This window comes from Heterocephalus glaber, unplaced genomic scaffold, assembly GCF_053883595.1.
Source record: "Heterocephalus glaber isolate CG9 unplaced genomic scaffold, H.glaber_assembly_v1.0 deba00001428, whole genome shotgun sequence".
Lineage (NCBI taxonomy): Eukaryota > Metazoa > Chordata > Mammalia > Rodentia > Bathyergidae > Heterocephalus > Heterocephalus glaber.
Window position 1 is genome coordinate 29251038 of NW_028258293.1, and position 17185 is coordinate 29268222.

The following is a 17185-nucleotide window of genomic DNA, read 5'->3' on the forward strand; positions in this document are numbered from 1 at the left end:
GGCTACCTTAAAATTTCCTCTGCCAGATTAGTCTACCACCCTTAATCACAGCCTCCCACAAGGTCTCAGGACATGAGTAAAACATAGGCAAATTTTCTGTCAGAGCATAATACACATGGCTTGGAGTCCAACTGCCCATGCAACCCTTGTTCTCAACTGAAATCTCCTTAGCCTGCTTTTTACAGTCTGCCTTTTTATCAGCATTCTGGTCTTCTAAGCTCTAACCAGAATCTCCCATCAAGCTTGGCTTATAGCATCCTAGGGCTTTTCTAGTACATATCTCCAAACCTTTAAAAACTCTTCCCATGAACTAGTTTCAGAGGCTTCTGAACCACATGGTCAGGAAACAGTCACAGTAATGGCCCCACTTCTGTGGTACCAAAATCTATCTTAGTCACTTTATTGTTGCTGCCAACAAAATACCCAACACCCACAACTCAAAGGAGGAGAGATTTATTTTGACTCACATTTTAGAAATTTCAGTCCTTGCATGGTTGGCATCATGGCAAAGGGCCTGGGTGGAGGAAAGCTACTCACCTTATAGAAGACAGAAAGCAGAGAGCAAAGAGATTAATTGGAGAGGGACATGCATGCTACCAGGCCTTGTTCACAATGACCCATCTCTTCAGACCAGTCCCTATCTCCTAAAAGCACATTAGCTATACTGCCCTCAAAATCTATCACAGTCCAAAAGCCCTACCAAGGCTCTTGGAGGATATCTAGATATAAACCATACCAATTTTCATGGGGCTTATGTGGCTATGTGAATATTTCTGTGTTTCTCCTCTGCTGTAGGCCTTCTAAGGACAATCTGCACCCAAAGGGTTTGGTGAATGGAGTGTCAAAAAAACAGGATAGGGGGCCAGAGATTTAGCTCAGTGGTTCCGGCACCTACCTCAAAAGCGCAAGGTCCTAAGTTCGATCCCCAGTACCAAAAACAAAACAAAACAGGATAGGAGAACATAGCCCATAATCTCAAGGAACCCTTATGAAGAAAATGAGTGGGGACAAAGTGTCTCTAATGAAATCCATGAGTAGGGTCATCTTTCATCTAGGTCCTAAGCTCTGTACTCCCAGAAGTCTCCTTTACTTCAAGCATTCTCACTAACAAAGCACCAGGGAGAACAAGCCTTCTGCCCCTGCCTCCTTCACATCTGGGGTCACTTAAGAAAAGCAGTTTGCACTCAAATCTCCCCCTCCCCTACTGGGGATTGAACTCAGGACCTTGGGCTTGCCAGGCAGGTGCCCCCCCCCGCCCCCTTACTCAGACTTCCTTCAATTGGTCTGTGAAGATGTAAGCCAGAGTGCCAGAGAATAGTGCTCTATAACTTACATCATGCAGGCCAGATAATGTCAGGTGCTGTATTCACCCAAGGAAGAGACTTAGCAACCAGGGGCGTTTCATTTTAAAAATGTAAATCAGAGCTGTGTGTGGTGGGAACACCTGTAGTTCCATCTATAGACTCAGAAAGATGAGGCAGAAGGATTGCAAGTTAAGAGGCCAGCCTGGGCTATACAGTGAGACACTGCTTCAGGAAAAAAAAAAGAAGGTAAATCAGATAAATCACTTTTTTGCTTAAACTTTCCCAGTGCATTTGGAATACAATGCAAATCCTTAACATGACTTATAAATTCCTCCATGACCTGCCCCTGCCCACTTCTGACCTCAGACTTCTCTCTCTTGACCTTTTTTCTGCCCCTTGGGTACGCTAAGCTGCTGCCCAGTCCCTCCTCAAGTTCTTTGCTTTTGCTGTTTCTCCTGCTTGGAATGCTGTCCCTTAAACTTTTCCCACAGCTGACACTTCATTCAGCTCAAATGTCACTTCTTCAGTCTATCTAACAATGTGCATCCTCCAGTCATTTTCTATCATACTGCCTTGCTTAATTCCTTGTGTCACTTATTACCCGAAATACATTTTTTCACTTGTATGTGATCTGTCTCTCTTGTGAGCATGCAAGCTCCATGGCAGCCTGGACTTTCGATTATTTGTTTTTGCCATATTGGGGATTGAACCCAGGGACTTTGTGCTGAGCCACATCCTCAGCCTTTTTTCTTTTTTCTTTTGAGAAAGGGTCTTACTAAGTCACTAAGTTGTCTGGGCTGGGCTTGAACTTGTGATCCTTCTGCCTCAGACTGCCAGAGCGCTGGGATTACAGGTGGGGACCACAAAGCCAAGATTGGACCTTAATTCTTGATCATTGATATATCCTTAGCTTCTAGGACGGTGCCTAGAACATAGTAGATTCTCTCTCTCTCTCTCTCAACTTCAAGATTTTATCTTTATAATAAAACAAAATATGAAACTTAGAACTGGATCACTCAGCCCTTTCTATTCTCATTTCCTCCCAGTTCAAAACGCCTGCATATTGCAAAGGTACAGTGGCACATGCCTGTAATTCCAGTACTCAGAAGGTTGAAGCAGGAGGATAAAGTTCAAAGCCAGACTAGGCTACATAATGAGACCTTGTCTCCAAAAACAAAACAAAAGCCTCCATCTGTTAAGAGACAACATCTTTTAAATCTGCAAATGAGTTCAACACATCACTGCTTTCTCTGGACGTACAGAGCATCCTTGTCCTTCTTGTACTATGTCACTTTGTTAGATTGATGCCTGACACAGTTCTTACTGAAAGTCCAGTAAGTTTTAGGAATATTCACCATGTTTGCAGACACATTATACCATAGAAAGTGAATTAAAAAAAAAAGAAATGGAGGACAGACCACTTATCTGTACTATCGGATTAGTTTGAAGAGTGAAGCCCAGACTTGCGACCCCAAGTCCTTGAAATTCAACCACATTAATATTTTCATCATCATTGCTGCCCTCACTTTTATCATCACTCCCACCAATACTGGAAACAAGTGCTGCCCAGCACATTAAGGAGAGTACTTAATGTTTGTTGAATGAATGAACGAATGAACAGCAACTTTATATCCAACTGCAAACTTCCTTTCTAGTCTTCTTTGTTCCTCCTCTGCTGTCCCTACTCCAGCTTCTTGCCATAGTTTGCTCAAGCTACTCAGAACCAGCCATTTTCACTCCACATACGTCCTCCTGTCTCCATGTGTTGGCTTCTTCTGCTGTTGTTTTTGGAATTCCCTCTCCCCTCTTTGATGAGTTCTCATTCTTCCTTTGGGATCCAATTCTGTATCCACCTTGCAGTCACTTCCTCTTCTCTCCTTCCATATCTCTTTGTCTACACCCGTGTTAACCCCCCTCCCCCATTATAGGTTCACATATCTGTCCTTTCCAGATACTGCGCTTCTTGAGGGCACAGATGGTATATTTCATCCCTGTGGTCTCAGGAACCATGGCTGGACCTGCCACACACCAGTGTCACAATAAATGTTGAAATCTTCTGCCTAGCATTGAGCACAGGCTGCATGAAGAACAACGTGCTAGGTGCTAGAGAAGATGAACAATGCTGGTCAAAACATGATCCCTGGCCCCAAGTTTTTATATCTAATTGAAGAGACAAGTCCTTTTCATAGAAAAGATATCATTAAAAACCAGTGTATCCTAAAATTAAATATGAGACTGAAGAAAGATGAGTGAGATGGAACGCATATAGAGTTGCAGTAGTCAGAAGACTTAGTTTCTAGTTCCTACAACTCATTATGTGGTTTGGAGAAATTATCTTTTCTATTGAACTGTAGTTTTCCTCTGTGTAGACAAAGAGGTTTGGTTAGAAGCCTCAGATAATTTCAAAAGCCGGTTCCAGCTATGACATCCTGAGTTTGGCACCCTGGAAACTGGGTGAGAAGCGATGCAGTCTCGGTTTGCCCCCTGGTGGTCTCTCCGCGAGATTACAGACCAAGGAGACAGCAGTAGGATGTTCCCAGGGACGCGAGAGCGGAGCTTAGAACCTACTGGAGATCGGTGGGACAGTATCCGTTCTACAACCGAATCAACCAGGTTTCTCACTGGTTGCTGGTAGATTGGTGTAGAATCCGTCTTCCCTGAGGACAAAGGAACTTAGAAGCTCATGCTCTCTGTTCTCAGTGTTCAGCGGAACCCGTCTCATAATCTATTTCTTTCCAAACCAGAGAAAGTCAGTTTCTAAGAGGCTATTTTGTAGCTCCCCTAACATTTCCTTCTGAAGTGAATTCTTCGTTCTCCTCAGTAAAGCTCTCCATCCACTATAACAAAATGAAGTTTTTGCTCTCTCTTTTCCTGGATTAGGACCATGACCCACTTTTTCTTGGGAAACTTGGGATCTAGGCAACATGAAAGTAATAGAAGGGTTTCTTTGGTGAAATAGGAAAAAGAGACAGATGGTAAGAATAAGAAATGTGATTTACACTGTGAAAGGTGATCACTACTAGTAGAGAAGGGTTATCGTTCAGATTTTTTTACTCAGAAATGAGGTTGAGTAGGGCCATATATTCTCAATATCTAGAACCTAAAAGACTTTTTAAAGCCACCTATATCCCTTAAAAAAACAATTATACACCATAGATATTTACAATTTTGTTTACCAATTAATTTTTTTAAAAAGAACAACTAAATCAAAGAGGCAATTGGTTTTTTGGAATCATTGACTACAGTCTAGAGGAAGAAGAATAGGGACTCAAGAGTATAAGGAGAGTAGGGAAGAGAGAAAAGATGATAGGAAGGATGTGCAGAAAGTGTGGGATCAGCTGCAATTCTAAGTGGATTTATAGCATCTAAATGGGAAATTCAAAGACATAAAAAAACCATTTGCATCACTAATGTGCTTATTTCTTAAATGTACTTTGAAACACTAATGGTGTAACTAAAGGAACTCCATTCAATCATTCCATAGCATCTTGTAAGCTGGCCCCACCCAAACTGGCTCAGCATCTGTAACTTGCCTTCCTCGTTTGCTGCTGAATGCTCAGCACCCATACCGATCACCTTAGGTGCTCAATAGATATTTGTTGAATGAACATCACTGCACCATATTTTCTCAGTTGACATCTCAACTCGATGGACTTGGATGAAATCTGGTTATATTATTCTTTGTTCCTGTTTAGCTATTTATTTTTCCTCCACTCACTTACATATACCTCATGCAAATACACTATCTCTTGTATAAACAGCAATAAGCTCTATGAAGGCAGAACCTACATCTCAATCACTCTAACACCAGGCAGTTTCTTTGTAAATGTTTGATGAATTAATCTCATTTCATCATTACAGATCCCTATAAACTACCTAGTACATTTAATTTCTATCACTGTACAGATGAAGAATGAAAGGAAGAGCAACATTATGCTCAATGGCTATTTTATGGTTAGGATATTTTTAATCCTTACTGATAATTACAAAATACAAATCCATATACTCCCTTGGTCCAAATATTACAAGATCCAGAGTGTAATCCTCTGTAAAACAGAGATAATAATATATTCACCTTAGGCCTAAATGAGATAGGGATGTATAAACACACACACACACACACACACACACACACATATATTTTTTGCAGTAACAAGGATTGAATCCAGGGACTTGTGCATGCTTGGCAAGTATTCCATTACATATGGAACTCTATTATATATAGTTCATTATATATGAACTCTATCCTCAGCCCTTTTCTAAAATTTTGAGACAGGGTCTCATTAAGTTGCCCAGGCTGGCCTTAAACTTGTGATCTTCCTGCCTCAGTCTCCCATGTAGCTAGGATTACAGGTGTGCACCACCACGCCCAGCTACAGAAATCTTTAAAACCAAAAGGAAGGGGTCAACTCTTGAAGGGAAATCTGGCTTGAGAGAGGAAGAGTATAGGAAGAAGAGGTCATCTGAAGAGATGAGGAGGAAAAGGAGAGGCAGCACTGGTTTGGTCCAAGGGACTGTTCCTTTTCCTTTCTAGATCTGTGAGGTCTTAGGACAAGATTTGTGAGATTCTCAGGATGAGAACCCCTGGGCTAGCCAGAAGGGCTTCTTGGTCCACTTGGAATTAGACTGAATGGCCTTGATCCTCATCAAAGTCTATCAGTCCAGCAGAGAGAAAGTAGAGCTGCCAATCAAAGGGAAAAGAAAAGGTTTATAGTGATGTGGATGAGGAGTGATGAAAGGTAAATGATGGTAGGGAACCATGGAGAGTATTTGGGCAAAGGCATTATGCGAAGGGTGGCAGAGAATTCTGGGAGCAATGCAGTCCTCAGAAAGCATGATGGGATAGCAGAGAGAAAGCAGCTGGAGGAAGCACTGGAAATGAGGCTGCACTGCTGTTTGTTCTAGTTGGCATTTTGCACTAAGATGCATCTGCCAGTCCCAGTTCGCCTGATGGTCTATGGTACAGGTAGAGGCTAGAATAAAAAAGCAATGTGTGATATTTGGGCTTGTTCTAACTGTTGGCCTAAGTTTCTTGTATCATTTTGTAATTATCCTTAGCAATCATTTTTAGATAACACCTGAAAAACAAAAACCAATATCTCAGTCAGAGAAATGTAAGTAATAGAAATTGTGAATGATTTAAGAAAAAAGAAACTTAACTGAAAGGATACAAACAGTTGACAGAGAGGCCGGAGAGTCAGATATGGAAAATATATGTTATAAACCAGGAAGACCAGGCAACAGGAACCACAAGTGAGTTCTGGCCTCAGAAACAATTTGGTGTGGCCATCATCACCGTGGTAGGGATTGGACTCCTCACCACCAATGCCCATTTGAAAACTGCCACTGTTGGATATGTCTGTTTCTGTTGTGATGAATAATTCTAAAATTGTCTCTGTCTTTGTGTTACTCATGGAAGATTCAAAGTTAAGAGGGTAGTGGCCAGGGGCTGAACATAGGTCATATGTTATGTCCTAGTTGCTAAGGAGCAGGGAGAAGAACTGGGCATTTTCCCAAGTAGGGAGATGTCAGTTGTCAGTCAAGATCACAATCCCAGTCTCCTAGGCTTAAAACTTTAGAATCATATTCATCTTCATTTTCTCAACATGAATAACTCTCTTGATTTCTCAGATATGCCTTACCTTCTGTCACCATTATTGCTTTAGTAAGATTACTTTGACATCAGCATAGAGGAAAGAAGAGATGAAATTTGAAAGTCAGACTTCTAGAATGTTAGAGTTGGAATAGACCTTTGAACTTTTCTATTAAAGTGGTCTTTCCCAGAAGTATCCATTAGAATTCTTACAGCATAAAAAAAAAAAAAGCATATTCTGCCATCACCTGCCTCAGTTTTTAGGTTCAGTAGAGCTGATGTGAAATCTTGGAGTGTATGTGTGTGGTGCATCCTAGATTGAAAACTGCAGAATTTCAACACCTTTGTATTAAGAGGAGGAGATTGAGACCGAGAGAGAATGTAGCTATTTGAAATTACACAGGGAGTTAAAGAAAGCGGGCAAGACCAAGCTCAGATATCCTGACATCTGGTCCAGTGCTACTAAGACCTCCTGCTTTTCTCTTCTGCAAAAGGAAATTTCTTGTCTTTATTTGTATAGCATGCTTGGCAAGTGCTGTCACTGAGCTACATTCCCAGATCCTGCACTGTGACTTTGACCAATCACTCTGCCTTGGATTGGTTTACCACAGGCTCTGGACAATCTCATGGAAACTCAGGGTCTCTAATGCCTTCTATTACATTAAGTTTTAAATTTTGTTTGTGACAGTCTTGTTGCTCACCTCCTGGCATAAACAGGCCCTTCAGATTCCAGAAGCCAGCAAGAGTGAACAGGCCCCATTTCTAATGATGGTTGACTTGATCTCTGAATCACAAGTCTCCCTTATTAGAACTGGGCAAAATATCCTCAAGAACCTCAACTAGGGAGGGGAGTGAAGAAATCCCATGGATAAAGGACAGCTAAGCCAAGGACATACTGCTTCTTTATCTGGAAGGATTTCAACTGTCTGGGCCTCTGTACACACAAATATTTGTTTCAATTACTCACTGACCCTTTCTTTCTCAATTCTTGACTGTCTTTTTAGCCATTTAGTTCTCATGTTCGGAATCCATCTTTTACTTTTTTTCTGCTCTTTGACTTTTTTGGAGGGCAGATGAAGATGGAACCCATGACTTCAAGCATGCTAGGCGAGCACTCTGTCACTGAGATACATTCCCAGATCCCTGCACTGTGACTTTAACCAATCACTCTGCCTTGGATTGGCTTACTTACAGGCTTTGAACTATCTCATGGAAACCCAGGGTCTCTAATGCCTTCTATTACATTAAGTTTTTAGTTTTGCCCCCTTTACAAAACTCCTGTGAAGATTACTAATAGGAAATGCCATTTATGTAATACCTTCCTCCTCCAAATCTACCTTACCAGAAAGAAAACAAAAAGTAGGAGACCTGCTGTAGCAGAACCATTTCTCTATCAGAGGGGAGCAATTCTTTTTCTCATACCCCCTGCATCCAGAAAGGGAACTGGCATCAAAATCTGAGCACCTCACGTTGGCCCAAGCAAGAATGACATGATCAGAGGTGGCCTTCAAGAAGAACTGTGGAGGATAGATTAGAGCAGTGGTGGAGAATCTATGGCATGCATGCCACAGCAGGCTGTTTGTATCACTGAAAGCTCTAGGTTTGCCATTACTAGATTAGAGAAAGAGAAGCTGTGGAAAGGGCAACAATTTATAGAAGCAACCACAATATTTATTCTAGGGGAGGAATGATGAGATTTGAATTGAGCAGTGGGAGTGGGATGAAGAGGAGGGATCAGGTGGAACAATAGTCCTTTTGGTGAGAGAACTGACAGGATTAAGTACCTGAGAGGATATGGGACACGAGGATGATGTTAAAGATGGCCAGTTTAGCAGCTTCCGACCAGGGGATGATGGTACCCTTAGTAGGATGAGGAAAACAAGAAAAGTTGTTTCAAAAGAGTGTGGAAGAGTGTGACATTAGTTTTGCGCCTGAGGGATACAGACCTCCTTGGGATATTTCCATTGGGCAGCTGAATATACAGGGCAGGACTCAGGAGGTCTGGGCTGCAGATATCAATCTGAGAGTTTCAGAAGGAAGACAGTGTGAGGTGGACCAGAGGAGGATGCAGAGAAGGGGACAGCGGCCTGAGCTTACAGGTTCATCTACATTTAAGCCCCAAACAGTAGTGTCACTCAAAGAAGGAGTCTTGAGATGGAACTAAGGGAGTTGCAGAAACAAAACAAAACAAAACATTACAGTACGATTTGCCAGTCAAAGGAGGGGAGTTTCAGGAAGGCATGAGGAAAGAGGATGAGATGGACCGACAAGAGGCTGTTGCATTCGGCAGTTACTCCACTGAAGACACTGGTCACAGTGGTCCTGGCTTCAATCCACCCCGTAATCCTTAGGAGAGAGCGCAGGCCCTCACCTCAAACGAAGCACTAAATCGGGTTTCTGGATACTATGCAGGCTCCACACTTACGTTAGCCTGAGTGATCAGGTTATTTCAGGATAAACAAGTGTAATTACTTCATAAAATTTAGTATCGGTCAGAATTCCAAATAAACCCCTTCATTTCTCAACCTCATCTGGTTCAGAAACAGAAAACAGCAAAAAAAAGCTCCGGAGCGAGAGGCTGAAGACCACATATACAAGGAAGAATAACTAATAAATATTAATGAGGCAACGTCTCCCGCCAACCAGGCCCGGGGAAAACGTTCTCCTGGCCCAGTGGAGCCACGCCCTTCCTAAATATGCAGATGAGTTGCCTGCCGCGCGCTGCCCCGCCCTCTACACTTCTCCCTCGCAACGGACTCTCCCTTCAAACGGGAAACAAGATGGCGGCGGCAGGTCCGAGTACTCGGGCCTCTTCCGCAGCGGTAGCTACGGCTCTGAGTCGGCGGGGCCGGCGGGGTCGCTGTGACGAGATGGCGGCAGCAAAGACTGGGGTCTCGGGCCCGGCCTCTGGCCCCGCGTTGTTGGTACTGCCGTCGCCGCCGCCTTCGCGACCGGAGGAGTCGGGCTGCGCCCTGTGCCTGGAGACTCCGGGGGAAGCGGCGGCCCTGCCGTGTGGTCACTCGCTGTGCCGAGGCTGCGCCCAACGCGCCGCCGACGCGGCGGGCCCCGGCTGCCCGCGCTGCCGCGCCCGCGGGTCAGGCTGGGCCCGCCGTCGTTCCCGCGACGACGGCCAGGCCGCCGCGGAGGTGCTGGGCGAGCGCGCCCGCCGCGGCCAGCCAGAGCGCTGCCGCCCGCGCCGGAACGGGGGCGCGGCCGCCGCGGGGCCCAGGCCGGAGCAGGAGGCGCGCGCCGCGCCCACGGAGCCAGGTGGAGCTTCCTTCCCTGCGTGGGGTCCACAACCAGGCCCCGCAGCCCCCGGCCTGGCCATGGGGTGGAGAGTCCCGGGCCCTGCTCTAGCGGGTGTAGGGTGTTCTCTTGGGGTTGGAACCGGGCTTTGCCCAGGTGCAGTATGTGTTTCTGAATTTTGAACTTTGGAATGAACTACAGTCACGTTGGATTTAGAAGGGCCGAGAGGGACCCTCGCCTTACGCAAGTCAGAAGTTTGGAGGGAAACAGTTCTTGGAACAAGTTAGGGGCAGGTTGGAATTGGTGTGTGTAGGGGGAGGGGCCCTGGAAGATCCGGGAAATGCTCGGTTTGGAGTTGGGCCGAGAGCTTGGGGTCGTGTTGCTTGGAGGGATATGGCTCCGGGGCTTGAGTGGGCCAGCGAGGGTGAGCTGTGGAGTGTCCAGAGTTTAGGGGACGCGTTGATTTGAGGATGTGAAAGGAGCCTTTCAGACTTAAGAGTAGAGTGGGTTGGAGAATGACCTTACATGTGCAGTTCTTTTCATAAAATCTTGAAAAGTCCGTGCTTAGCACAAGAGTTTGGTTCATAGTGAGGAAGCGATAAATGACAGGTACTTATATTTATGGTAATATTAAGAATAAGCACAAGTAATGCCCCACCAAAAAGCTTGGATAGGATTTAAAAGTTTTGGGAACTAAGATTGGTTGGTGGGGGCCTCTTCTATCTTTAGAGCCATGTAGTTTTCCTACTGTCATCCTGGCAATTTATAAGTCTGTTAGGTAGGTCTCTTGCCTGGACTTCTTTGCCTTTCTTACCATCACCAGCCTACTACTCCATGGGTTGAGCTTTGAGATACAAAGTAACCTGTTTAAAAAACAAACTTAGACGGTTACAACTTAGGACTCTTTGGGATACAGCCAGCCAATACATCTACAGCCCTGCTTATTTTATTTTTATTTTTTTGGTACGGGGGATCGAACCTGGGTCCTTGTGCTTGTGTAGCAGGCGGCGAAACCACTGAGCTAAATCCCCCGCCCGCTCTGTTTAATTTTTAAAAATGCGAACTTAGGAGATTTTCAGGAAACATAAATCAAAAAAGGCCAGATATTTGCTTCTTTTGTGTTAGGAATGCTGTCATATGTTATTTTCAATGGGGACAAAGAGGCATTGCTTGTATATAAAAACGTAGTCCCTAGAAACTACAGGTCCCAGAATGCAGTCTGCTTTGGTTCAAGCCATCAAAGACAACTGTTCTAAGATACCTTACTTTATTTCTAGGGATGCAGGGACCTGCTTCTTTCTATGAGCCTTGTTACTCTTTTTTAGGGGGTGGGAGTTTTGTTTGTTTTTGCAGTACTGAGGATTGAACCCAGGGCCTTCCCACTCAGCTACAACCCAGTCCCCTCTTTTAAAATTAATTAATTAATTTTTTATTAGTACGTGTTTACAGTACATAGTTTTTGCATTCCTTATGTGGTCCAGCCCATTTTCATTTTGAGACAAGGTCTTGCTAAGTTGTTCAGTCTGGGCTCAAACTTGCCATCCTTCTGTCTCAGCCTCCCAGAGTGCGAGGAATACAGATGTGCACCAACATGACTTACTTGTTACCTCTTTTAAGCATCACAGTGTACTTGTGAAATAGGTGTGTACTTTTATTTCCATTTTACAGATGAAATTTAGGCCAAGAGAGATTAAGTAACTTGCCAAACAATGAAAACACAGTTCCATTTGATTCCTGCTCCATTAATTTGCTTCAGATTCCAAAATTATGGTCAAAATACAAGACAATATTTCTTTGGTCTCCCTACTAGTACTAGTATTTTATGCAAAAGGTTGTATATTACACACATTTTTCTGTAATTTGCTTTTTTTTGCTTAACACATGATGAAATGTTTCCATATTAGTACATAGAAAATGCCTTCAGCTTGCAGTTGTATGGAATTTCATTGAATAGATATAGTTTACTTAACCATCTATTGGTGGACATTTAGGTTGATTCTTGTTTTTTGCAGGTATGTGTAAGTGTCTTTTTATGGAGAGGTCACTTGTACCTTTCAACAGACTTTCAAAGGGTTACAGAAAAATAAGGTTTAACTGTTGCTTTAATCCAGGTTTTTCATTCTACAGAAGAGAAAACTGAGACCCAGAAGCGTAGTTACTTTTACAGGTCTCCGTAACTTAGTAATAAGGGCTGAAAAAGTAACCCCTTTGAAAACGGGTGGTGGTGGTGGGGAATACAGCCTAATTCATGGTGAAATGCTCATGATGGCATTTAATAGAGAAAACTAAGAATACTAATTTCATAATTATTTACGTTTTGCTTTTATAAGTAGTAAACAGCAAAATAAGAATAGCAATTTTAGGAATATTTGCTTAGGTTTTTTTTGTAATACTGGAAATGAAATTTTTTAGTAAATGTACTGGTGTTTAAGTGAAAAAAAATTTTTTTTTGAGTTTGAGTCTCACTGTGTTGCTCAGGCTGCTCTCAAATTCCTGACCTCAAGAGATCCTCTCTCCTCAGCCTTCTGAATAGCCAGAACTACACGCCTATACCACTGCAGTTGGCTTAATTTATTAAAACTTTTTTGTAAACCCCAGTATATCTTTTGGAAGTGGATTGCCTATGAAAAAAGTGCTAGAGTATGTGCTTGTTGAAAATTTTGGTTGTGCTGCTAACATTTTTTTTTTTCTAACTTCTTGGCAAGTTTTTAGATTTCAAGACCTTATGACCCCTGTGTAAATGTTTTATTTGCGCATTATCAATTTGCCTTTGGATATTGTATGAGTTGTTTTTGTTGATTGGCTAAACTCTGTGTAGGAAGGCTGTATCAGTGATCACGTCAGGATGAACTCAGACTTCAACTTGTTTGTTGAGGATCTGCAGCTCATTGTATATATTGACATAATAAATATTTTGACCATCTTGAGCTATTTTATGAGTGCCTACTCTGTGCCAGGTACTGTTCTAGGTTTTTCAGAAACATTAGTGAATGAAATATTAAATATTCTCTTATGAAACTTATATTCTGAATTTAGAGACAGTCCTGATCTATTGATTAAAAATAAATATTTACCACATAGCCATACATTGGTAGTTTAGAACTGTATATTATAGCTACACTTTAGTCTCATTGAAAATGATTAATGAATTTTAAGAATTCTTTTTTTTTGTTTTGTTTTGGTACCAGGGATCGAACTTGGGTCCTTGCACTTCCAGGGCAGGCGATGGAACCACTGAGCTAAATCCCCAGCCCCAAGAATTATTTTGGTATCAAAGATGATTCTACATTATACTGCTTTTGAACATGAAAACAAGATCTTTTGACTTTTTGGGACATTTCTTTTTCTTTTACCATACATAGGTAATGATTGAAGAAAAAAGCTAGACTGAGGCTGATGTACCTTTTAAATTGACAGTGTAAGGGTTTTTTTTTTTAAGTTAAAAACATTTCAAAAATTGAATAGAAAAAAATTGGATAATGCCTACTTTCTCCTTTCTTTTTATCCTATCCCAGTCTCCTTGTTAATTTAGGATTAACATACACTTTAAAAATGTCCCCTTTCAATGAAAAACAAATAGTGTTGGGTTTATTACACAATTGGCAGACAATGTTTTTGCAATGCATGTAGCCTTAATGCATTTAGAACTAATGAATAATGAAATCATGTGATTATATGTAAAAAGATGGGAATTTCCCTGGTTTGTAAGGGTTTGTTTCAGGATTTATAAAATGACTTATCTCTTTATCCTTAATGATAACATTCAAGAATTTGCCAGTATCCTTATTATACTAGTGCAGGAAATATGTGCCTTGTGCTTGCTTATATGTTTTTCACTGCTCATGTTGAGATTACCTCACTGTGTATTTTACCAATTAAATTAATTACCACTGAAGAAATTGCTCCAGTCTATAGAATTCAGGGTTGAATAACAGAAATTTAGGATTTTTTTCACTCATACTTTTACTCCCTAACTTTTAGTTAATCTTGGATGAGTTACCTACCTTAAATTTATTTGTATTTAAGTTTGCTTGAGTATAGGATCTGTTAGTTAAAATTTTATTCTACTAATTCAATGAACACTTTTTAGGCACACTCTACACAAAAGATTAATGAGACTTAGTCTCTGTTCTTTAAGACTCCACAGTCTAGTTAGGGAAATCACACAGTCAGATAACAATACCAAATGCTAAATGAGGTAAATGCATAATACCAATGGAGTGTAGGAATGGGCTGACAGTCTGGAGGAAACCTGAGGAAGATATCTGAGCTGTATGTTGAAGAAAGAATAGGACTTCACCAGGTGAGTGAGGAAGGATGGCCATTCCAAGCAAAGAAGGCTGCATATCCAAAGGTATGAAGGCATATTCATTGACAGGCAAAAAGCTAAATACAGGTGGAGTGCAGGACTGGAGTAGAGAAGAAAAGAGACTACAACAGTCAGATGGTCAGGGCATTCTATGTCATGCCAAAAGAATTTTATACATAGCTGGGTGTGCGAGTTCACACCTGTAATGCCAACAGTCTGAGAGGCTAAGGCAGGAGAATCGCAAGTTTGAGCCCAACTGGGCAACTTAGTAAGACCCTGTCTCAAGAAATAAAAGAAGGACTGAGCATGTAGTTCACTAAGAAGGCTCTAGTTTCAGTCCCTGTTACTACAAAAAAAAGCAAAACAAAAACAAAAAATTTTGTACCCTTAAAGATTTTTAAACAGTGGAATGATACCATCATTATGGCCTTTATAAAGATATATTGGCTGGAGGATGAAAGAAGTGAGTAGAAACTGAAAAAATAAATTCAAGAGAGGGTGTCTATTTTGGGGACTATTCTAGTAGATCAGGTAAGAGATGAAGAGGGACTGGGGATGCTATCTTTGGTCAGAAAAACTATTTGAGGGCTTTCTCTGTGCTTAGTTAGCATAGGAGCTACAAATAGAGTTGAAACCATTACTCAGTCTCTTAAACTAGTTGAGAAGTTTGGTACATAAACATGTAACTGAAATGTGGTATAAGTGCAGTGATAGCTATAATGCAAGATATAATTGTAGGAGGCCATATAAGGTTAATAGGGTTGTAGAGACAGACCACTTGGGTTCAGGTTCCACTTCCGCTATGTATTAGCTGCATGTTCTTGGGCACATTGCTTAACCTTTCTGTATCTTAATTTCCTAATTTAGAAAATAGCGGGCTGGGGATTTAGCTCAGTGGTTCCGCCACCTGCCTTGCAAGCACAAGGACCTGAGTTCGATCCCCGGTACCAAAAAAAAAAAAAAAAAAAAAGAAAATAGGGATAGTGATAGTAAGAAAATTGTATGGTTATTATTAATAATAAATCAGTTGTCACAATGCTTGGCATATAAAGGACTCAATAAATGTTATTTTCACAAAGGAGAGATCCCAGCTTGGATAGGTTAGGAATAGCTTTGATGGAAAGACTGACATTTCACCTTGACTGTCCAACTATGACTATTCAGTAGGTGGCTGAGGGCAGGGCAAATGTGAGTGAGGGAAATCAGTACACTTAAAGGGATAGGAGCAGAAAACAACAAGGAGAGCTTTAGAGTGGGATATTAGGAGTGGTTAGAGTACAACGTACATGGGGGAGTGGAAGGATGAATTACAAAAATAGGCAGTTTCTAGGTAATAGTGGACTTCAAATGTCATTCCAGAGTGAGGATCCACTGAAGAGTTTCAAAGAGTTTATTTTTGCGCTATTGAGAGATCACTCCTATGGGGTCATGCAACCAATGGATTGGAGAGCCATATTTGCTTTGCAAGATGCCTAAATAAAATAAACAAGAAACCCTTCTGTTATCCAGAAAAAGCTGGCTAATGTAGAATAGTTCTTTTAAATGCATTTCTGAGCTTGCAGGAAACACAAAGTAATCTCCAGGTTGTAGAAACAAAAATGAAATCAAACACAAAACTGAGCCTTTGAAACTGTGCTGTAATGCCTTGAATGGTAGTGTGGGTATTCTGAGTAAGAGGTAAAGCTCTGGTTTTTGCTTCCTAGGAGATTGATTTTTAGCCTTGTGCAGAAGAGAACTAGGACTTCTACATAAAGCTGAGATTTCTTCCCCCCTTGTGGAGCTGGAGATCAAATCCAAGGCATTGCACATGCTAGACAAGTGGTCAACCTCTGAATTGAGCTCCCCTCTACCCCACGGTACTGGGATTGTACTCAGGACCTCACCAGTGCTAGGTAAACGCTATGACTGAGCTACACACCCGTACAAGCTGTGATTCTTGGTGAGCTGTATTTCAGTGAAAGGGTGGGCTAGGAAAAAAAAATCTTTCCCCTGACAGAGATAATAAGAAATTGTATTGATTTGCCTGGGCTCTATGCAAAGAGGAAATGAAAAAATTTTCTCTTTCTGCTGAGAAATTGAAGCACAAGCTTCAATGCCTTGCTGATATTTGAGGTGAGTTTATGTTATTTGATTCAGGTATTCCCATGTTGAGAAATCAACATCTGGCTCTAAACTAGCAATGTGCTTGAGTCACCTGGAGAAAGAAAAAAAAAGACTCTGAAGGATTCTCCCATACCTCAGACCACGGAGGATTCTTAACAGAAGAAATAAACCCAACTGAAGATGAAGTTATAATTAAAAATGACATAATACAAATGGATAATTTTTTATACCAAATGAGAGCAGATATAATGAGCAGGAGGACTGTAGCTCCAAGAACTGGGATGATAGAGAGCAGTTTCAAAAATAATTTAAATTTAACATTTAAATTGACAAAAATGTTAAAAGAAGATATAGATATGCCAATAAATGAATAAGATATTATGAAATAGGCACATTTGAAAAAACAATATAATGAAAAATATAGTCAGGTTGAGAAGCTCAGTAAATAAGAAACAATAATTTACACAGATGAAGATTAGTAGGAGGTAAAAGGAAATTCCTGAGTACAAAACAGTAAGTTAAGAAAAATACGAAGAGAAGTGAAATGAAAAGGGCTGATCAAGAATTTTCAACATGTAATATTAATTCCAAGAAAAAAGGTAAAATGAGGGAGATGCGCAATTTGAAGAA

At 41.5% G+C, this 17185-nt stretch overlaps 1 protein-coding gene across 1 annotated transcript in view; it reads left to right on the forward strand.

The window, feature by feature from the left end:
• The first annotated feature begins 9634 nt into the window (after positions 1 to 9634).
• The window catches only part of Rnf169 (ring finger protein 169), an 87203-nt gene continuing 79652 nt past the window's right edge, over positions 9635 to 17185 (forward strand). Inside the window, exon 1 of the mRNA XM_087211931.1 lies at positions 9635 to 10164. Coding sequence (XP_087068057.1) covers positions 9678 to 10164 — 487 coding nt within the window. The 5' untranslated portion in view covers positions 9635 to 9677. The remainder of the gene's footprint in view (positions 10165 to 17185) is intronic.